At 45.5% G+C, this 22,482-nt stretch overlaps 1 protein-coding gene across 1 annotated transcript in view; it reads right to left on the reverse strand.

The window, feature by feature from the left end:
- Nucleotides 1–825: 825 nt before the first annotated feature.
- Nucleotides 826–22,482, reverse strand: part of SEC14L5 (SEC14 like lipid binding 5) — a 28,756-nt gene continuing 7,099 nt past the window's right edge. The window contains exons 2-15 of the mRNA XM_054994919.1: nucleotides 18,202–18,351; nucleotides 17,971–18,102; nucleotides 15,922–16,050; nucleotides 14,593–14,806; nucleotides 13,081–13,193; nucleotides 12,547–12,736; nucleotides 12,072–12,160; nucleotides 11,483–11,553; nucleotides 11,232–11,403; nucleotides 9,863–9,997; nucleotides 8,729–8,866; nucleotides 7,565–7,801; nucleotides 2,841–3,019; nucleotides 826–1,087 (exon numbers count right to left, since the gene is read on the reverse strand). Coding sequence (XP_054850894.1) covers nucleotides 982–1,087; nucleotides 2,841–3,019; nucleotides 7,565–7,801; nucleotides 8,729–8,866; nucleotides 9,863–9,997; nucleotides 11,232–11,403; nucleotides 11,483–11,553; nucleotides 12,072–12,160; nucleotides 12,547–12,736; nucleotides 13,081–13,193; nucleotides 14,593–14,806; nucleotides 15,922–16,050; nucleotides 17,971–18,102; nucleotides 18,202–18,351 — 2,055 coding nt within the window. The 3' untranslated portion in view covers nucleotides 826–981. The remainder of the gene's footprint in view (nucleotides 1,088–2,840; nucleotides 3,020–7,564; nucleotides 7,802–8,728; nucleotides 8,867–9,862; nucleotides 9,998–11,231; nucleotides 11,404–11,482; nucleotides 11,554–12,071; nucleotides 12,161–12,546; nucleotides 12,737–13,080; nucleotides 13,194–14,592; nucleotides 14,807–15,921; nucleotides 16,051–17,970; nucleotides 18,103–18,201; nucleotides 18,352–22,482) is intronic.

The following is a 22,482-nucleotide window of genomic DNA, read 5'->3' on the forward strand; positions in this document are numbered from 1 at the left end:
CACACAAATGCACACACAAACCCTTGCACACACATTTAAAGTGCACATCCCCCACCCAAACTGAGTTAGTTCCTACTTTTGAAAATTCTTCACCACTGTTAAGAGTTTTGTGCCTACAGAAATTAAATATTGCTTTGCTTAGCCCTTTTGTAATGCAATCCATTTCCTACCCTGAGAACAGGGCAGGGCAGAGATTTACTCATTTATTGCTCATAGACCTGAGAAAAAAAAGGGAAAGTGTAGGGGAGGGGAATCAGTGCTTACTCCTTTAAGAAAGAAGCCGTTTCAGTGCACTGCAGGAAAACTTGCGTATATTTTGGGCGGGGGGGGGGACTTCTTAGGGATGCCGAAGCAAGTTAGCTAGCAATATCCAGGCATCTAAACTCTGAGATATGTTTCTACTTAAAGTAACATGGAAATGTGCATCTTCCCCTCCCCTCCCACATCCATTTATATACATATTAGCAGACTGCATCTTATCCCTGCTATTGAGATAACTTTTGTGCCTTGTTAAAAACCCAAGTGGCACTGCTGATGCCCCAAGAAACTAGACCAGGTTTTTTGCTACACATAAAGACAGTTCTACAGGTCCTAGTAGGTAAGGCGACATCAGATAGCTCTGCAGTTATGAAGAGTTATGCTGATAGGAGAGAGCCCTTTAACCACAGGAATTATGTACAATTCATGCAAAAAGTGATATGCATTCTAATGCACAGATTGTGTTCACGAACAGTCCAGGAACACCAGTCCTTGCGATTTAGAAGCCCCAAGTCCATTCCTGAAAAAGAAGGATTTCAAGCAGCTTCCCCAGAAAACATCTCTGCCTCCAACTTGCTGTTCTTTGCCATCTCCTTGAAAGGCTGTCCCTAGGCACTGCTGTTCAGCCACTTGGCTCTTTGGTTCGGCCCACAGGGCAGACCTGAGGAAGACATCTGGGCCCAGCAGTCACGTGCTTGGTGTCTGATGCTTGCCTGGATGATGTTATCTGGAAATGAGTGAGCTGCTCTGTGATTGGTTGGAAGAGGTTGTAGCGCCGCTGAGCTGTGAAAATCCACTGTTGCAAGATTCCAAGCTTGACATGGACCCTCTGGGATGGAAGGAAGCGGAACCACTTGTTACACAATGCCCTTAATGAGACCCAAGCGCATAAAAAGGGGCAATCAGCTGGGTTTTTTGTGTTGGCACTGACTTCTTCCCATCTGTTGCAAGGCCTGTCCAGCGTCTAAGGAATCCTAACAGAAATAAACTGACCTCCAATCAATACGACTTGCCTAAATAAGGGCTGATCAGAAGACAGAGCTAGTGAACTAGTGCTGGGTACACATGGTGATCAGTCAAAAAGCTCTCTGATTCAATGAGATGCAGAAGAAGCTGCTCATAATACTTTCAAAATAAAAGCCCAGGGGCACCTTGAAGACCTTTATTTCAACAGGAGCTTTCATAAATCACAGCTCACCTCCTCAGATACACGGAGGGAAATCAAACTGGAATTTCTGTTTAAAGGGAAGATTACAAGGGAGGGAGAGGAAGAGACAGAGAGGTGGGCGTGACGTCCATCCTGAGACTTTCAAGGATATTTTGCTACAAGAGACTAACGTAGGCCTTTGCAATCATAATATTTTTGAAAGTTCCAGTGGCGGGAGCTCTCTCTCTCTCTCTCGTTTTGCAAGACCCCAAAGCTGGAAGTAGATGGCTGGCTGCAAACACAGGGTCCCCGATCCAGTTATTTGCCTCCAACATGTGTTTATTTTGGGGTGGGGGCACAGAACTGGAAGGGGAAAATGACAGCTGGGCAGAGGGTTAGGGTAACCTTCTTCCCCACTTGGATTTCCCTCCTCCAAGCCACTTATCTCCATGAGATGAAGAAATGTGCTCCCTGTGCCAAACAACACAAGTGTAGTAGATCGGGCATCAGACTAAGATTCAGACGTTTGCAGTTCATGAAGTTACGTGGACGACCTTGGACCAGACACGCTCTCAGCCTATTCTACCGCACAGGGTTGTTGTGAGGACAAAATGGAGGAGGAAAGACCCATACGGTGTCACCCTCATCTGCCTGCCAGAAGGGTGGGATAAACAAAATATGTATGTATATAAGCATCTGGGGGTGAAAGGTGGCAGAAGAAAAGGTAGAAGTGCTCCCCTGGCTCCCATTTGCCCCCTGCTAATCTTCCTTCCACTCCACTTTGCCCTTCAAAAGGTGTGTTTATTTGTCCGAATTAAAGGCAACATTCTAGTTGTCGGTTCCGACACATCCTGTGGGAAGGGGAAGCCTGTCATGCAGCCAGAGCATCGTCCTGCTTTCCCCATGTTTACATGTATTCAAAGATGCTCAGAGCATCAGATCAAGTGACTGTTTCGGTCGTTTCCATATCTGGGCTCCTAGGATTACCTCTAACAGGATTTGGAGCCAACATTGATTCACCTGATAAGACCTCTGAGGCCTTAGGCCAGATGACACACGTCAACAACGGAACTGAAAGACTGAAGGCAGCACTTCACACCTCAAGAAGTCCAAATGCCATTGCCTTGAAGGGCTGAGCTCACCAAGCAAATGCATGGAAGCAGGAACAAAACCTTATTTTATTATTTATTTATTTAAAATATTGATATGCCACCTTTCCACCCAAATAGGGTCCCCAAGGCAGTAAAACATTTGCATTGCTTTGGGATTAATCTTGAGGCTTGTCCACAAGATTAGCACAGCTCCATGCTGGATGCAGGCTATAGAGGCTTGTTTATGAAAGCAAGGCAGCCGTCAGACCAACCCGGTTCTGCTGGATAGCCATTACCCACAGCGAGTTAGGCAACAGATTGCCCCCCCCAAGTAGCCCCCCTACCTAAACTCCTTAGAGGCCAGCACCTCGTAGTAATACATGATCTTGCACTTGTGGTTAGAGACTTGGAGGGAAGCCAAGACATCATCCACCCGGGAAAGGCTGGTCCCAGCACAGGGCACGGGGCTGTGCATTTTCCACTGGAGGATATAAAAGCCAGGCCAGCGAGTCACATGGGAACCCTGAAAAGGGACAGGCGGGGAAACAAGAGTCAGAGAAATATAAAAGGAGGATATTTTATTTTGAAAGCCATCTATATAACTTGGAATCAAAGTTAAAAAAAATTCAAAAGTGACCTGAAAAACAGGGTTGCACTTACCTGCAACTGTTGTTCATTGAGGTCTTCTGTGCAGGCACACAGGGGACTGCGCTTGCACAGGCCTACCAACAGGAGGATTTGTAGCTAATTTTTTACCACTAGAGGGCGCTCAACACCTCCCAGGGTGCAGGCGCGGCTGTTTTCCCGCCGAAACAGCCTCTGCCTGGGAGGTGTGGCGCCCTCTGCTCCCAGCTCCTCTTGCTGCCACACTCCTCAGCAGGAAGAGCGTCAGTGGGGAAGGAGGGAGGGCATGTGTGCCTGCACAGAAGTCCTCAATGAACAACAGTTACAGGTAAGTGCAACCCTGTTTTCATTGTCCGTCTTCTGTGCAGTCCCACATGGGAGATTCTCAAGCTTCTCACCTGGGTGGTGGAATCTGCTCTTCAGCGAAAAATGGATTGCAGTACGGCCATGCCCGCTGTTGTCTCTCATCTGTCAAGGACGTCCAGGGCATAATGCCTCATGAAGGTGTCTGCCAACAAACAAGCTGCTGCCCTGCAGGTCTCCAACAGCAGAACTCCTCTCAGGAATGCTATCGACATCGCCTGTGACCTCGTGGAATGTGCACGGACTCCCAAAGGACAAGGTTAAGTTGGCATACCTGTAAAAGGGCCTGATAGCCTGCACAACCAATAGTTTGAGCACTCGCTCTCTTCCCTTTCTGTGGGCCCTCATAGCAAACAAACAGTCTTAGTACGGTCTACGTAGAAAAGGATAGCTCTCCTGACATCCAGGCTATGGAGTGCTCTCTCTGCTTCATCCCCTGGGTTAGGGGAAAACACTGGGAGCGACAATTCTTGTGTCGCATGAAAATGTGAAACCACTTTAGGCAAAAAATCCAGCCTAGGCCTCAGGGCCACCTTCTCATTATGAAACTTAAGGAAAGGTTGGTCCACCATTAAAGCTGCTAGCTCACTGACCCTCCTAGCCGATGTCACTGCGATCAAGGTCGCCACCTTCATGGAGAGTTCCCTAAGGTGGCAGGTCGCCATTGGTCCAAATGGGCGAGAAAGCAACTTAGACAGCACCAGCTGTAAAGACCATTGTGGTACTATTCTCCCAGTAGAGGGGGAAAGATTCAGGCCTTCCATAAACAGTTCCGAAGAGTGGTGCGGAAAGTTTCTATCAGTTGAGGAATGGAAGGCTGAGATGGCAGCCAGAGAGGAAGTCCTGTGTTCTTCAACTCCAGCAGGAACTCCAGAATCAGAACTAGAGGGCGGGTGAAAGGGTCAGCCAGGCCCATAAACCTCTCCCATTTATAATCATAGGACTTCCTTGTGGATGGCATTCAGCATAACCTCCGCCACACCAGACGACAAGCGCCCTACTGCTTCAGCAACCACACTGTCTGTCTGAGTTTGTCTAGAGCATGGTGACGCACTCCATGGCATAGGATTAAATCTAGCTCCCTGGGCAGGTGCCGGAAGGTTTGGTTCGTCATTTGGTACAGGCAATGGAACCAAGGTTGCCTGGGCCAAAAAGGTGTCACTATTATGGCCGACGTTCTGTCTGCCTGCATCTTGCTCACCATCCTGGATACTAGTGGGATGGGTGGGAAGGCATAAAACAGGTGTCCGGACCACATAATCTGGAAAGCGTCACCCATGGAGCCTGGATCCGCTGGAACAAAACAGAGGGGCCTTCCTTTTTGCCCTGGTAGCGAACAAACCTATGCCCGGTGAGCCCCATTCTGCGAAGATAGGCCTGATGTATTGGGATCCCACGAACCACTCGTGGGAGTTTGAACCCATCCTGCTCAGTCTCTCCGCGAGCATGTTGTCCGTGCCTGGTATGTGAACCGCTTGAATATGTATGCCGTGTTCTATGGCCCACTCCCAGAGGGCCATGGCCTCCAGGCAAAGGTGTCAGGACATTGTCCCCTCCCTTGCTTGTTCATGTAGAATATAGCTGTGCTGTTGTCTCTCAGCACCTGTACCCTTTTGCTTATTCAAATAGAAGCCTAAATGGTCCTGTTTATCAGAGACCTGTTGCACAGCCCCTTTCTTAATGAGCACCTCTAACTTAGCCAGCAGTTCTGGCCATGCATCAGGTGGTGATTTAGCAGGAAGATGCAGACATGGTAAGTAAGAGAACTCAATTTTATAACCATTCTCAATTATGCTAAGAAACATCAGTAGTAATGAGGGACCAGGCTGCGTAATAAGCTTTCAGCCTGTCCCCAAAAACCGGCTCAGAGACCCGATCTAGTCAGAACTGCTTCGGCACATTCTGCTGCTGATCTTTGGCAGGCTGGGGCTGGGAGCCTGACCAGGCCCTGTATCCATCCTTCCTCTTGGAAGAGCCCCCACGACTCGCTTGGTAGGGATGATTTTGTGGATACGTGTAGGCAGGATAAGGGTGGTAATGATAGGACCGGTCCTTGTAATAAGGCTGCTGCCTATAATGGGACTTCTTTGAGCTCTGCTGCATTGGTGGGAGGACACCATAGGACCTGGCCATCAACCTATCCTTTCTTTTCTATGAAAGGTACTCATCAGTCTTCTCCGAAAAGAGGGACTTTCCCTCAAAAGGGAGGTCTTCCTCTCTATTCTTGGTGTCAACCGGCAATGCTGTAGACCGAAGACAGGCGTGTCTTCAGAGGACAATTGCCAAGGTCAGTGCCCTAGTTGCCGAGTCAGCTGTGTTCCGGCCAGCATTCATTTGGTGTCTCGCTAACTACAAGGCTTCCTCCCTTATCACCTTGGTCAGTGGTTTTTGATCTTCGGGAAGCCTGTCGTGGAAGGCCACCGCCTTCCCCCACAGGAAGATCTGGTAGGTCGCCAGTGCCTTGACCATATGCTGGAGCAATTCAGTATAGGACCTGAGCTGCCTGCGGATCCAAGCATGCAGGTGATCTCGGCTCCAATGGTTGCTTACAGTTCCAACCTAAGTCAGGTTGACCTGATGGCTCTCATGATGGCGTTTGGATCAGAGCAGGAGCTGGCTCTGATTGAGGTGGCTGGGGCGTTGGGGTCGGGACTGACTGTCCCGCGGAACTTTCGGCCGGGGCTTCCGCGGCCTTAGGCTTTGGGCTGTCTACGGCCATGGCTTTCTTCCAGAGTGCTGCCTTTAAATGGGAAGACCGCTCTGCCCTTGCTTTCAGGGTGAAAGCCCGGCAGATCTTGCAAGCCTGATCATTATGCCCCTCACCCAAACAAAGAAGGCAAACTGAGTGCCCATCCGTTTTTGCCATCTTGTAGTTGCATTTTGAGCAACGTTTAAATAGAGCTTTATCAGCCATGAGTCCTAACTCTATTTCTTCTTCCTAAGCAAAGGCCAAGAAAAACTCATGAAGAAGCAGCACCAGCTACTGAACCTCTCTCAGAGGCGGCAAAAGAGGAACTGGGGGCACAGGGCACCGCACCTCCCGAGTAGAGGCTGTTTCGGCGGGAAAACAGCCGCGCCTGCGCCCTAGGAGGCATTGAGCGCCCTCTAGTGGTAAAAAATAAACTACAAATCCTCCAGTTGGAAGGCCTGCGCGAGCACAATCCTATGTGGGAATGCACAGAAGACAGACAATGAACTGATAAATATGTCAGAGGCCACACTACAGGCCAGTACGATTCCCACTGATGGCTGCAGGCCATCCCAACTAACTGGGCTTCCCCAATTTCATATCTAGGAAACATTCTGCCCTTTGGCAGGCCATAGGTATGAACCTTTGAGACGGTGGCTTTCCAGTTGTGTTCCAGGAGCTTCCTTGGACGCTCATTAAGGTTCCTCTGTGACAAGAACTGTCACATAGTCAAGCTCCACAAAAGAAAGCTTGGCCTCCACAATCGATCTGCCCCTAAAAAGGCATCTGCAAAGGAGCCCTGAATGTGTGTTAAGTTCACTTGGGGCAAAGGGGAGGCCTAGCCAATATCCTCATGAACCACAGGAGTACATATCCCACAGCCCCCTGCCACGTGCAACAGAACTAAGTGCTCTCTGCGTTTCAGAGCAATGTTTTCAGACTCCCCCCCCCCCCCATTGTCTGGAGAGGAACACATTTAACAGGGAAAATGTGGATGCTGCAGGTTACACAGTATGCTGGGCTTTAGCATGGCAAACCTGAATTTCAGTCCATGTATAGTCCATTAGCTCACTGGGCACCTATTAGCAAGTCCCTGTTTTCTCCATCTAAAAAAATGCAAACAGCAACTATCAGTGGTTATGAAAAGGAATGCAGGAAATGTGGCAAAATTCTTTTCCACAGAACCAGAATTGGGGGGAGGCACCCCAGAGGTGGAACAGTGTAGTTGATCAGTCAAATGTGCCTATTCAGTAACCAATGCTGCTAAGCTATGAGCCTGCATAGGAGCCACACAGGGAATGGCATGAGGCCCCAGATGGTCTAATACCTAGGAACAACCTTCACATCAGTTCAGCCACGAAAGTCCCAAAGGAGAGGAAAAGTATGACTCACCTGGATGCTCTCGCTTTCCCGGCAAACTAGTGGGGACTCTACGCGGCTGTAGTCCACCCCCAGAACCCAGCTCTTGCCAATCAGCTGCATGTTATCCCCAGCGGTCAAGGCACTGGCCTCCTTCCAGCTCATCTCAGGGGCTCGCTTGGAGTGAAAGAGGCTGAACGCCACATCCCCTTTCAGAATGTCAAAGTCCCACGTGATCACTGATTCACCTTCCAGGATCTCTACAACTATCTAAATTCAAGGGAAAGACAAAAACCAACCGCTATCATGGCAATGCTGGCTTTAATACGTTAACTATCTTTGGCTGCTGTCAAATCCCAAATGAGTCCCAATTTCTCCACTTACAAAAGTTCACAAATTTCTCAAGCCACCTCCTTGCCTGGCAGTCGTCGTCTTCTTGTTAAGAGGCTCCAGCACAAGTAGTCTGGGCTGCATGCAAGCTAGGTGGTGACTAGGTGGTGGTGACTAGGTTTATTATCTTGAGAAAGCACTCAAGATGCAGGATCAACCCATGTTCCATCTGCTGATGTCAAGTGGGTGTCTTTAAGGCAAGGCCAAGGAGCGTTGTATGAGCTGAGTCTTTTCAGCTCAGAAGTGTGCCACAGTCAGACATGCAGAAGGCTTTCCCCAGAGCCCTCTTCTAACAGACAAGCCTGGTATATAGCATGCTCTGTCCTTAAAGCTCCGTACCACAGGAGGTGCTTCAGTAAATCCTGTTTTCCCTGCTATTTTGAGCCAGAGAAATGAACTTCTCAAGCTGGTTTAATCAGAGCCCTTCTCCCCAGCAACCAGGAGGTAGAGCACAAACTGATCGACAAAACTCTCAAATTAAACCAAAAATAAATTCAACTCATGACACACGTCTATCTCAAGAGATAACTGCTTCTTCCAGAGGCCATGAATAGGAGAAGCAGAGTTCTGTTTCTCCATTTCAGGGATCAGAGGGTTGGTGAATGTAAAGGGACATTTTATCAGAATTCAAGGAAACCGCGACCCTCAAAGGAGCTCTTCTTTTCTTCAATGTAAATCCAAAATCCATCCTGAATGACTTTTGCCTGGCCCGAAAGAGCTGCACACTCAGAGACTCTTGTGATCAGACTGCTACTCCTTCCAACCCTTTTACTAACCAGCGGTCCCAAATCCCACACTCCTTCCTACCTCATGGGGAGCGCCTTTGAAGATACTTGCAGAGTGATAGATGGTTTCAGTCCAGAGGCGGATGTGATCAGAGGTTTCGGGCTCTTCATCTGTTTGATACAGTGATTTGGGGACAAGTCCACCCTCAGGCACATTACACTGTTTGGGAGAGGGGGGAGGGATTGAGAGCACAGCACAACACAGTAGGGCTATTCTGCCTGCCACACTGGGGAAATTCACTGAGCAAGAATAAGCCTAGCAGCACCGGCAGCAAAGAGGAAGAACGTGGAAACACAGCAAAGGGGCTGGTGAGATGTGCATGAGCAGAAAAGAGGACCCCCCCCCCCCGAGAAGGGCATCTGTGATGCATGGAGGACAGGAGGAGTGAACGAGGAGAGTGGGAACAAACCGGCAGGAACATATGGAGTTTGAGCACTACAGCATGCAATGCAAGCAAGCCTCAGTTCCCACAAGCCAGGCAGCCTGTAGGTTGGTCAGAGGAGCTGGGATCCCCTTCCGCCATCAAGCGTCATGGTGAGGAAGTCAGGTGCTCATGCCAGTCCAGGCATGCTTACCCCAGAAAGCCAAAGCAAATTGTTTTAAAGGTCTGTTAAGTGTCTGAAAAGAAAACTTCTGTTTTTAAACTCCTGACCAGACTTTATGAAACACTCTGTGCTGCTCACCGTACAGAGAGCAAAAATCTTCAGTTCTGTACTAAAGTGGGTGCCTTGGAGGATTATTACAAATAACTATGTTTAACCACTGGACTGACACTGTATCCAGGATGCTGTGGGAGCCTTCCTTCCAGCAAGCACAACACCTCTCTAGGCCTTGGCCAGGCATGGAACTTGGATTATACTCTCATTCCTTTTTCACACAAAAGAGCTCAAATTCTACTGTAAAGGAAAGACTTGAAAGAGCCCCCCCCTCCCCCCAACATGTGAAGAGTCATTAAAGTTTCTCAGGGCTTCTTTCCAAAACTTTGGGCAGAATTTCTGTCTTGATGTTTCTACAGTCAAACATCAACAGGAAGTCATAGGCTGATGTACAAAAGTATGATGATGACTAAACATTTAATAAGGATGTCATACTCTGAAGAGAGAAACAAAAGAGGAAGCCTTTATCTTCAAGCTGTCAACTTCAAACCCAACTCACCACACATTCTCCTCCAAGGAAGTCTGGGATCACATCTTTGTCTAAATAGTCCACAAGCCCTCCGGGGCCCTGATAGTTGTTGCCACTGTAAATGAGGAATTTCTGCCTGGTGTTCTCATTGATAAAGGGACTCACCTGAAATTGACACCAAAATTCACTCTTGACTTACGCTTGGGGCACATAGCAATAAACTAAGGAGAACACATAAAATCCTATCAAACACAAAACAAAATTCAACAAGGTGGAAACACATTTTAAAAACACAGTCTACTGCTATTTTAACCCTGATCCCCAAAAGCCAACCAATACAAGTCATGTTTGCAAAAGACATTTCGTTTTGGACTTCAGTGAGTCTCCATGCGAAGGAAATCGCTGCTGGGGCAGACACTCCATTCTGCACAGTCCTGATGTATGTTTTTATTAGTGTTTTTAGAGTTATTATCAGGGCTTTTTTTCAGCTGGAACGCAGTGGAACGGAGTTCCGGAACCTCTTGAAAATGGTCACATGGCTGGTGGCCCCGCCCCCTGATTTCCAGACAGAGGGGAGTTGAGATTGCAATCTAAACTTCCCTCTGTCTGGAGATCAGGGGGCAGGGCCACCAGCCATGTGACCGTTTTCGCCAAGGGCAACCCACTGAGTTCCACCACCTCTTTTCCCATAAAAAACCCCTAGTTATTATTATTATTAAATGCTACTATGGTTATGTGTTATTGAAACACTGGAATTTATTAAGCTGCAACGCTTACTCTATTGGTTGTATATACTGAGATGATTTTACTGTTTAATTATATTAAGTGCTATGGGTCTTGGGCTGATGCATGAAATAAACTGAATATAGCACATTCTTGATATCTGATCTCGGTACAAAAGCGTTCTTGTTAAAAGTCTTGAGCTGATCAGAGAAATCATAATGCGCCACAGAAGTGGAGGCAATCTGTTTCAAACTTTTCACTATGCAGAACTTTATTGCTCAAAAACTGAATGTGAGAAAAAGGGAACCTGCAAACATCACCGGTGTATTCCTTACACTCTGAACAAGAAGGTAATGATTTTTATCTATGAACAGCATTTCCCACCATGCAGGTGTTTTAGTTATTTCCTAACAACGCATCTTTGGCATGAAGGCTACACATTCTTCACGAAAGAAACTCAAACTGTAGCTATCTGACTGGTAACCTAGAGGCAGAAAAGTAACCAGGCATGTGCTCTCCTGTCAAAATGCCCCTTCAACTTTGCAATTTTTGACTTCTGGTGGGCCACAAACAAACCGACACTGCCTCATAGCAAAGGTTAGGCAAGATCTCCCTCCCGATATCTATGACAGATGCTAAACTAATTCTCACTGTCCCCCATTGCCCCATCGCTCACCAGTGTCCACAGAACAGGGAACACTCTGGGCGCACGCACGATCAGAAGCCTCCCAAGAGTCTCTGGGTAATTGTCCTCGACCACTTCGATAATCCTAAGGAGAGCTTTGACTCCAGGCCGCCAGAGGTGACGCATGTTGAGCCCATCAAGGTCAACGAGGCAGGTCCAGGACCTGAAAGAGAGGAAACCTGTAAAGACCATTTTGGAAGAAGGAGGGGAGCCCCAAACATCACTAGGCCTTGCATACTAACGTGATGGGACGTCCAAAGAGGTTGGTGTTTTCCTCGCACCTCTTTTGTCCCTCCTCATTAATGGACAGCACCTGAAAGCAAAACGACAGGGGTTACTTTGGCATGGACTCATAACCTCACATAGTTTCAAGCCTTGAAATAATAATAAAGGGGAAGACAGACTTCCTTCCCCCCTCTCTCCCCCCTCCCCCAGGAACTGCTGTAGGTTTTCCTGCTGCAGGCCAAACCCTGCTCATCGTTGCCTTTGCTCTTCCGATGACACAGGTGACTGTGTCTGCCTCCAGGGCAGAGTTTAGCCCCTCCCGTCATGCTTTTGCTGTTCAAAAACCATTTTTCCCCTCCAGGCAAGGCAACTGGTACATTCACAGTCTGCAGAAATGGAACTAAGCACTCCCATGCATCATGGCACGAGATTTGGGCCTGACATCTCTGTTCATCTCTTCAGTAGGAACTTCATGGAAGCCACTAGCAAGATTTCAAAGACCTGCCACTTGGGCATCACTATACCAATCAAGGGACGCTTTCTGTAGCCCCTCTACAGAAACTGAAGCTATCAAAATTATACAGATTTTTAAAAGTTGGCTCTTACATGACGGAGAAGTGACTCCTCTCCCAGGGCTTTCACAAGACCTTTGGTGTCCATCTGACCAAGGCGAAGTATGTAGAGGGGCCTGCCATCTTTTTAAAAAATGAACAAAACAGCTGTAGAATGGATATTATTTTTGCCCTATGAAAAGAAGATTCTACCAAAAATAAATAAATATAGGAATAAATGGGACAAGAACCCAGAGTCAGTTCAACTTCAACTGCCAGGCTACAGCAATAGCAAAGCAATAGCAATAGCAACAGCAATAGCAAAGTATTTAACAAGCTTTCGCTATCCCTCACATCATTAGACTTCTGCTTGCGTAGGTATCTTTTCAGAACTCAGAATTCGATCTCTGAGGTGTCCTAAAACTTAGGCAAATATGCAACAAAAGGCTGACTGGTCAAGCTGCTTTCTCCCATGTCACTGACTGACATGGCACAGGACCAATGGCAGCGCTACAGCAAACTCCACCCACCTCTGTCCTGGTAATGCCAACCACCAGTGTAGTACTCTTCCAGAAGAGACGGTGGCCTCCATGTTTGCAAGATATAGTCCACCTGGTATTGCTTGCGCCAGGTCAGAGACTGACAGAGCATCTCTCGAGCCTTGTCAATGTTGAAGTCACGAGCCCTCAGAAAACGGAGGATGTGTTCATCTTTGGGAATCTGGGCAGGAAAAGGACAAAGGCAACACACACCTATTTACGATGGTCAATGCTATTATCTTGCAAGTATGACGGAGGCTGGGGGATAGAAAAATGGCTCAGAAGGCACAATAAAATCACTGTGCCCACCAACAACCTAAAATACAACAATTACCCCAGCTCAGCAGTGGGTAAAGGGGAAAGGTGAAGTGTGTGTTATTTCATAGATATAATAATTGGTTTTTTTTGAGGGGTGGGGGGGGTGGGATTAGTTACATAATCAAGCATTAAAAGGCTGCTGTGTGGGTCAAGTCCCGTTAACGCTTCCTTGCTCCAAATGGATGAAGTTTTCCCACAGCTGCTCACCTTGCCTTTGTGTGTCTCTTGCAGCCACTGGCGGAGTCTGATGAGGCAGCTTTCTTGCAGGGGAGTTAACTGCCCGAGGTACCTTTCTATGTAATCTGCATCCAGTTTGTCCGCTGAAAGGGGAGGGAAGCAAAGGGAAGCAAGTCAACCAGATGATCAACACAGTCTTGTTACTTACTTTGGTTCTTTCTGCAAAACAACTGCAGCTTTATTCTTTATTTTTTTAAACAGTGTGTGGTAGATTGGGTTTTCTCCCAGAGTGGCCAGAAGTTACTTTATTATAGATCTTTATTAATCCTGTGTATAGATGTAGTAATGTCTCCAGATATTGCAGCCAGATAGGGATGCTGACAAGACACCATCACACATCTCATCAGTGGACAGCTGCTCCTTCTGCCACTTCCCTCTCCCATGTTCTCAGAACAATTAGTCTTCCGTGTCTCATGTGTTGAATTCAGTGTTTTAAAATTCTGTTTCTCTCCCTGTTCTCATCCCCCAAACCCCTTCCTCTCGGATCCATTTATGCGGTTTATTTATATAATGAGGGGGGATTTAAGAGATATACATAAGTTGCAGTTATCTGCCCTGAGCCCTCAAGACAGTGTACTATTTAAGTCCAAATGATAAACAGAAAACATTTTAGCAAACTGAAGTGAGATCAGCAATCCCTCTATCAGAGAGTGTCTTTTATCACAGAGCAACTTTTATCTCAGAGCAACTTTTATCGCAGAGCAACTTTTATCTCAGAGCAACTTTTATCGCAGAGCAACTTTTATCTCAGAGCAACTATGTACACAGTTTCTACAACAGAAAATGCCATTCGATCAAGCACTGCGAAGGCTGGACAATCACCGTTTGCTACATGAGCAACCTCTAAATGCTGCAGTGCCACCTTTGCCCCCCTGGAGCAAGGCAAAAGCATGTTTTATTTTTATTTATTTTCCCTTTGGTAAGCCACTCCAAGAACCTACTGGTTGAGGGATGCAGTGGAAATGCTTAAAATAAACCCAACAGAAAGAGCTCTCCCCAGGGCCACAAGAGAGGCAGATGGGCACCTGCAGGCAAAGTGTAGCCAGCCAGCCGCTCAACTCTGTACCAGGAGCGCCATGTCACAGGACTGCAGCTGTGCTGGAGGCATTTGCGAGCGAAAAGGAAAACAAACAAGAGGGAGGGGAGAACAAAGGGAAAGAATTTTCTGGACTGGCTCTGCACGAGGCAGCAATAAGACATTTTTGTTTCCCAAACCACAAGCTTAACAGGACACTAGAAGAGGGGTGAAATGCCTCAGGCCCTGCAGCTGCCAGAGAGCAGGAGAACCACAGAGAAAAGGAGGCTCCCGGGTGACCCCGATCCCCAGATGATCCACAACACAGGTCAAACCACTGATGAAAAAAGCAAAAGGAGGAAGGAAGGATGGTAGGCTGTAGCATCTGTTCCAGGTCCGAATGGCCAAATGCTGACAGTGTCCCAGCGAGGCCCCAAGGATCTGCTGGCTGGCTCACAAGGGCGTACCGTCAGGAGCTGATGCCTCTACGGAAGGGCAGGTGGTACCACTCTCTTCATCACTTCCGTGTGTGTGGGATTCGGCCGGGCCTTTGCTACTCTCATGCTGCGATGGAGCCTTCTGAACCACTTTTCTACCAACTGCTGGAGGAGTCCACCGGGGAATAAAAGTGATACCCTGGGAAATTAGTTCTTTCAGATAATGCTCAATCACTTCTTTACCCTGCAAGTAGAATATTTGTTAAATGTAAAACCTGTATTCTCAGACTACTCACATCACAGAGGAAAGAAACTATGCTAGCAAAGCAAAATGTGTATGACGTGGTGCAGAGGACAAAATTTTATTAATGGAACTGGGTCAAATCCAATCTTATGTATGAATTCATAACAAATCACATTCTCAGCCCCACTCTTCTCCACTTCTGCCTGAGGAGGTCAGAAAGGCTTCCACAATATTATTTTTCAGAAAATTTGCAAAATAAGAATGTTCAGGAGGGCATTGTTGTAGAGGGAGTAGAGCTGTTGTGGGACAAAACAGACCAGAATGATGTCTTCATGTGAAAAGTTACTACTACAGTGCCTTGTACACTTATTCTGCATTGCTCACACTATTCTAGCCTAGACAGTTTGCTGTTCAAATTGTCAATTAATTTTGTATTCCTAGCTGTTCACTGGATGCCCCGTAGTGTATGACAGCATATTTCCCCCTCTTTCTGTACTCTGTAATCATCCCTAAGTCTCAGTGAGAAAAGCGGTCTATAAGTATGTGAAATAAATAGAAGTGCTGTGTAAGCAACACCTACACAGATATATTACAGTTTTAAAGGAGTCAGCTGTGTCCATGTTCCCTTTAATAAAATAAACTCAGCAAGCCTGTGTGTTGTTGCGCAGAGGCAAACACAAGTGAGAGCTGAACTGGCCCTCTTTGGGGGAAGTAGAGGAAGCGAGGACAGAACAGTCTCTTATGTGGACTGAGCTTCAGTTTTATTATTCAGTTTACAAGTTTAACTTCATTCTCTCCTGATCTCTATAGTTCACTTCAGGGACTCCGAAAGGACAAAGAAGTTAGAAGATCATAAACACAAGTAATAAAACTGAACTCATAATTTAACACAGAATTCCCTAACCAGAGAACACAATGGTGTCTGGAATGTCTCTTCCACCTCATCTGATCCCATCCCGAGATATTTTTCTCCAAAAGGATTCAGCAATGGCTGTCAAGGCAGCCTTGTGGACATGCCACGGGGTATTTTGTAAAGCCTGTTTTACTTCTTCAGTCTAACATTTTCCAGACAGAAACATGGCAATACCACAGAGGTAGGGACAATAATTTCTCACCCGCTTGATGTTAGCTGTGTATTGCTTCATTGCAATCTTCTCTACTGTGTTCTCAAAGCCAAAGAATGATTTGATGTCAAGAGATGCAGACTGTTCAAAGCATGTCCATTCTTCATTCTCCGGGTGAACCTAACCTCAGACATAGACATGGCACACTTAGAAGTGAACTTGGAAAGGGTGGTCATGCTAGAAGCAACTAGGAAGCCAGTCATCAAACATATCTTCACATTTAAAAAGAAAGGATGCACCTGGCAGTTTAATCCAGGAACAACAAAAATATCTCAGAGGTTCTTATTTCCATCAGCTTACTTGTAGAGCCTCTGGATCTTTTCAAACTAGTTTATGTGGACATCTATCCTCAGTTTTCCCATAAATTTCCCCTTACACCTGAAGGAGTAAGGCAGAGGGCTGGTAGACAATCTAGCCACCCATCCAGTGCTATAAAAGAGACTAGGCAGAAGATTTTGTATCTAAATATACAAGACAAGGAAAACATGGGACAGAATACATGGAAATCAAAAAGCCTTCCTCTTCCTATTAGCTAAAATAGAAACACGAGCCTTTGCTCCATTCCATTAAACTATCTTCTGTAACAACTGAAAGAGCTCAAAATTTCATCAGAACTCAGCAAGAACAAGAAGCTACGAACAATAGTTGGGCTTCCTGGAAATATGCCTCCAGTTGGCCTAGACAAGATAGGGGGGGAACGAGTATCTTCAAATACAAGTCACCCTGTTGAGTTAAATACTGAGGAGATGACATAATTTCAAGCCAGTGGCAGAAGGGGGTGGAGCCAAGCCCTTTTGCTGCTTCAAGACAGAAAATAAACTCAACTAAAAGGGGGAAAATCCTGAAGAGAAGGACCGTGGAGAGTAAGCCAGTAGGTAAAGATGCCGCCCACCCTCCTTGAAACTACCCACTCAAATTTACAACTGTTCAGCAGTGACTGAAGGTCTAGATCCAGCTTCCTCCAGCCTTTGAGACACAGCCAAAGTAACAGGCAAACAGAAGTGCAGCTGTATTTTTAAGCACATTGGTCTACAGCTCTAGGCATATACTAAAATCTAAAAGTCCTGTGAGTTTTAGTCTCTATGGTCACCAAAAGCAGCGGCATTTCCAAGCTTCTTCTCAGCTATCGAGAAGCTCTTGAGTGGACGCCAGCAATGCAGGTAAGTAACACAATCTGGGCTTTTGTTTACCCAACACAAAAGGGTATTTAGTTTCCTCCAGAGATGGACCAAGCTACCTTTAATATTGCAAATAAGCCAAAGGAGTAAACCTCTGATAAACAGGCTTACATAGCAGATAGAGACCCTGGTCAGAATATGTTACACACCTGGCTACCTATTGGCACAGCTGCAGCAAATGGGACCCCACTGCCTCCAAAAATCAAGGCAGAACTGGAAACTGAATGCTATTCTTGCATTTTCTAGTTTCTGCTACTCCAATGAGAACTAGTTCCAAGATATATTAATGGATAGGATGGAACCACAAATTGGGGAGATGCTTCCCTCTTTCCATTCCAGCTCTAATAAAAAGTGAAAAAAATTGTTGTATTGGCAAAGCTATCCAACTTGCCAAAAAAGCATGCATGATCGCAACTTCAATAATCAAAATCTCCAAGAGGCATTCATTTGCAACCTACTGTACCAGTCAGAGAACAAACATATTGGTAGTATGGGAGCCAGTTTGGTGTAGTGGTTAAGAGCGGCAGGACTCTAATCCTGAGAGCCGTGTCTGATTCCCCACTCCTCCACCTGAAGCCAGCAGAGTGACCTTGGGTCAGTCACAGCTCTCTCAGAGCTCTCTCAGCCCCACCCACCTCACAGGATGTTTGTTGTGAGGATAAAAATGACATACTTTGTAAACCACTCTGAGTGGGCGTTAAGTTGTCCTGAAGAGTGGTATACAAATCAAATGTTGTTGTTGTTATTAGAAGTAGTAGTAGCAGTAAGAAAAGGAGGGCCACTATGAGAGAATTCAAGATGCAACAGTCCATCCCTTGCACTTTGAACAGGAGAAAAGAACTGTGGGAGACGGAATTCTTACTGAGTAATTGCATATCTCTAGGACAATGACACGGCTGGCAAAGGTCTCATTATGGGCCTCGATAAGAAGGGTTCTCTCCTTCCAGTTCAAGGTGTTCTTCTGTATGAAAAATACATACTCTACTCCAGCAATCTAAAGAAGAACAATGAGGACATCAAGAGACATGTGAGTAACCAACAGAGATTCCTTTGTGCTCATGAGTACATACTAATGAGGAACCTCAGGCCGTACCTTCTTCAGCAAACGGGGTGCATCTACATTTAATTTACAGCTTCGTTCAATGATATGAATGGCTCCATCATCACTCTTGGATTCACGAAGGATCTCACTGCCCAGGAAAACTGGGATCTCTGGGCAAGTGGGGAAGCGCTTTTCATAAGCCTGAGAAACAGACAAGACACACAGTCAGTGCTTTAAGGACCATTCCTTTACCTATATAACCACCTCTACGGCTGTAAAATATTTCACCGTGTTTTCCTGGCTAACCACACCAAGCAGGGATTACTTGGAGAAAACAAGCTTCATGGTCAGTCTGTAAATCTTATGGGAAGGGGGCAATGAACGAAGCTTTGAGGAGTTAAATGCTTAATTAATATCCTAACAAGTGACCCTGAGAAACAGATTTTACAAAGCTGATGCAACTTACCTAGATCCTGAACCAATATGACAAGTTATAGTCTTCTATATAAGACAAAGAAGTTTGTACTTCCAAGCAAAGAAGGTATCAACTTACCCACAGACAAAACACAAAACGGGATAAAACCTAGAAACTGTCTACACATCCATACAAATCACATTGTTCTCCTTTTTGTTCCATTAGGAGAACATCTCTCTGTATTTGAAAAATTGACCTCTTACTGTTCACAAATGAGAACGTGCCCTAGAGTTAGGGAAACCTTGTTCCTAAACTAGCGCAAGTTGCCAAACATCCACCTCTTAGCTCTCCTAATAGAATAGTGGCTATTTCAGGCAATGGAAGTGGATTAAACACCTATGGAAAGGATATGAGATGCTTAACAGAGTAATCTGCCTTACTAGCAAAGGATTCAGTGGTCTGAGTTAATATAATATACTGTGTTCTATGGTGGACTTCCAAGTCTGAGCATTTATTGTCGCGGCCAGCCTATTTACAAATTGCTGAAAGAAAACATCTGTCTTTTGAGTAGAATAACTTTGCTCAGATTTAATACCCAGGAGAAAAGAGATCATGCTTGCGAATAATTGGATATTATCTTATAAATGGAGGAAAGATAGACAAAGCCCAAGAGCCCAAGGAACGCTCCTAATTTCCCTTTCGTGCAAAGGCAAACGTGATAAAACATCTGAAAAGGTACTAGATCTTTAGAGAAACTTCCCTGCTATTTCCCTTCTAAATCTCAACTAACATTCAAGCAAACGACCTTGACAAGCAGGTTACACAACACATGCTGTGTTGTGATGGCCAGAAATATCAGCGTCCAGCCTCCGAAAGCATAAGAATGTCCAGTGCTGAGCCACAAGCAATTAAAAACCCTCACAGACCACGTCTGTGCAACTGTACTCCAGTTCAGCAAGAAACATCCGGGTATCATACAGCTTAGGTGAAACAGCTGTCCAAATTGGTTTTATTTATCAGCATTTCTAATATTCTTTCAGTTCATTCAGTAAAGAAAGTTCGGGAGGACAGCAACCCGTAAAGACTGTCAGAAGAGTAACCTCGACTTCAATGTCCTCACCTAAGGCACTGATTTAAGGCAAGAAATGAACATTTCCTAATTAGCACATTACAGCAGATGATTGAACACTATCAGAAACTTTTTTTGCAGCTTATGGAGGAGTTTATATTATAGACTCTTTCTCCAGTTATCTCTCAGAAAACATCCTATAGTTTGAGAATCCATCTTATGTGGTTTTGAGCAACAGCTCAAAAACTCGTCAGTAGGGAATGTTACTATTGGCAAAACTGACCAGCAACCGGTTTGGTGTAGTGGTTAAGAGTGGCAGGACTCTAATCTGGAGAGCCGGGTTTGATTCCCCACTCCTCTGCTTGAAGCCAGCTGGGTGACCTTGGGTCAGTCACAGCTCTCTCAGCCCCACCCACCTCATAGGGTGATTGTCGTGGGGATAATAATAAAATACTTTATAAACCACTCTGAGTGGATGTTAAGTTGTCCTGAAGGGCAGTATATAAATCAAATGTTGTTGTTATTATTATTAACCATGCTACAATAGTGAAAGTAGGCACATAGTTCCCACAGTTAGGGAGGGATCCCAGAGACAACACCAGGAAAAACTGCTATTTTGGGGTAAATCCTGAAAGCACAGATCAAAAACCATGTTTTGTCAAGTACGTAATGGTCTGTTTCAGGCCTGTCTGGGGCCCTGGCAAATATACAATGGCTTATACTGAAAAACTGCATTATGTTAGAATACACCCTTGGATTTCAATAAACAGCACAGTAAACAATCAAGATACGCTTTGCATTTTATAGAAACTGATCACAAACCAAGCAAGCAGCGAACAGCTGACATGATATTTAACAAGGCTTGCCTTTAACACAACATCTCTGCTAAGGATTAAATTACATTTAATGATGCATAAGTTATCATGACCCCTCAAGGTCCCAATCTAATATGGTGCAATATTCTTGCATAAATCAAACAAAGGAAATGACTGTAAAGGCAGTTCTGTGTTTATCTATTAGTGCAGGATTTGGAAGGAAAGGCTATAATATTTCTCTGTTCATCTACATGATTTGCCCCTAAATAATGTATTGAATCGTTTCAAAAAAATAGATGTTCCTCAGATAATAGTATTGTTTTATTAGTCATTTGGGCTGGTCCTGTAAGGGGAAATCTTATCTACAAATAGCTATGATCTTTCAATACTATATATACAGAAGAAGGTCTCAGAACGATAGTAGCATTTATTCTTGATATATGTATATTTTAAGCTAGGATTTAGACACCGGGATTGCAATTTAAGGGGAACCATTGATATTCCAGCTGATTTTAGATGCTGCAAACTCCACCATTCTTGCCATGTCCTTTCTAAACAAGGACAAGATCTCAGTGAAAGTCTGCTCTAGATGCAGACGTGTAAATATCAAGTTTCAAAGCATACTCACAGCATTTATATCAGGATGTCACTATGCATAGCTGCTTTGTGACTTCAGGGCCGAACACAGAGGTTAATGGCAACTTTCCACCATTTCTTCTCTTTAACAAAAAGCAGCTGCACGAGACTGGCAAGAGGAAGGGGCTGCTGAGGCATCTGAGCAGAAACACCAGCCAGAGTGGAAAAGGTTAAGCAGACCCCCTCCCAAAACATCAGTGCGCTGCTCAAGAGAGCAGCCTTTCAGGTCTGCCTTTTGGTTTAAAAATAAATTTAGTGGAAAGTTACAGGAAGGCAACAGCATGTGTTCAGTAGCCCTCGTACACCAGGACTGAAATACATGCTACCATCAGAACCCACGACTTCCAATACTAACAATTAATCTCAGTGTCAGAAACATGATAAGTAATACAGGCAAATCCATCCATCCCAGAAAATGCGGCAAACTGGCCCGTAGTCCTGTGTGTAACAAGTAACAAGAAAGCAGATTACTTAATTTGTAAAGTACAAATGGACAAAAGAGAACACTAAGGCTATCTCAAATGTCATTGAATGTGGCCGTTTCACTTGTATCCTGCCCTTACATCGTGCAATTCAGACTGGCAGTTTAACCTCCCAACAAGCCTATGCGGCAGATTAGAGAGAGAGGCAGCAATGTCAGAGGCAGTCAGAGAGCTTTGCAGCCAAGTAAGGATTCAAAACTAGGGGTTCCACTTCCCTTGTCTACGCTCCATACTTGCCCTCTTTCAGCTTAAATATGGACACATCAGAATCATTCAGACTATTCATTCTGCTGCTCTGCCCACATCTTGATACTTGGTCAAAAACCATGCTGCTCCCCTCTCACGGAACTTCCAAGCACATGGAAACTGGAGATGGCAAAGAGGCCCAGTCTTTCTGACTTACATTGGTTGCTTCCACCTTCTGAATAAAGCCAAATTGGCTGAAGAAGGAACAAATGAGGAGGAAAGTCTCAAAAGTTGGTAAACTGGGCAAGCCTTACCAGCAGGCACAGGCAGGCCAAGTTTAGCAGAACAGAAGGGCTAGGATCGCTTGCAAGGCAATGTCTATGGCACCTTTAGAGGTGTTAGCCATGTTAGTCTGTAGTAGCAAAATAGTAAAGAGTCCAGTAGCACCTTTAAGACCAACCAACTTTTCTGTAGCATAAGCTTTCGAGAACCACAGTTCTCTTCGTCAAATGCATCTGACAAAGAGACCTGTGGTTCTCGAAAGCTTTTGCTACAGAAAAGTTGGTTGGTCTTAAAGGTGCTACAGGACTCTTTACTCTAGGGCACCTTGTAAGTGACAGGGCAGTTTCTGGCTGCCAAAGACTGCAGTAAGAGTTCAAAAGAATATGTAATCAAAGCTAGAACTTGGGTCAGCACTTTATCCTCACCACCTCTGCATCTCTCCGAAAG

This window comes from Eublepharis macularius, chromosome 12 (genome assembly GCF_028583425.1).
Source record: "Eublepharis macularius isolate TG4126 chromosome 12, MPM_Emac_v1.0, whole genome shotgun sequence".
NCBI classification, from domain to species: Eukaryota; Metazoa; Chordata; class Lepidosauria; order Squamata; family Eublepharidae; genus Eublepharis; species Eublepharis macularius.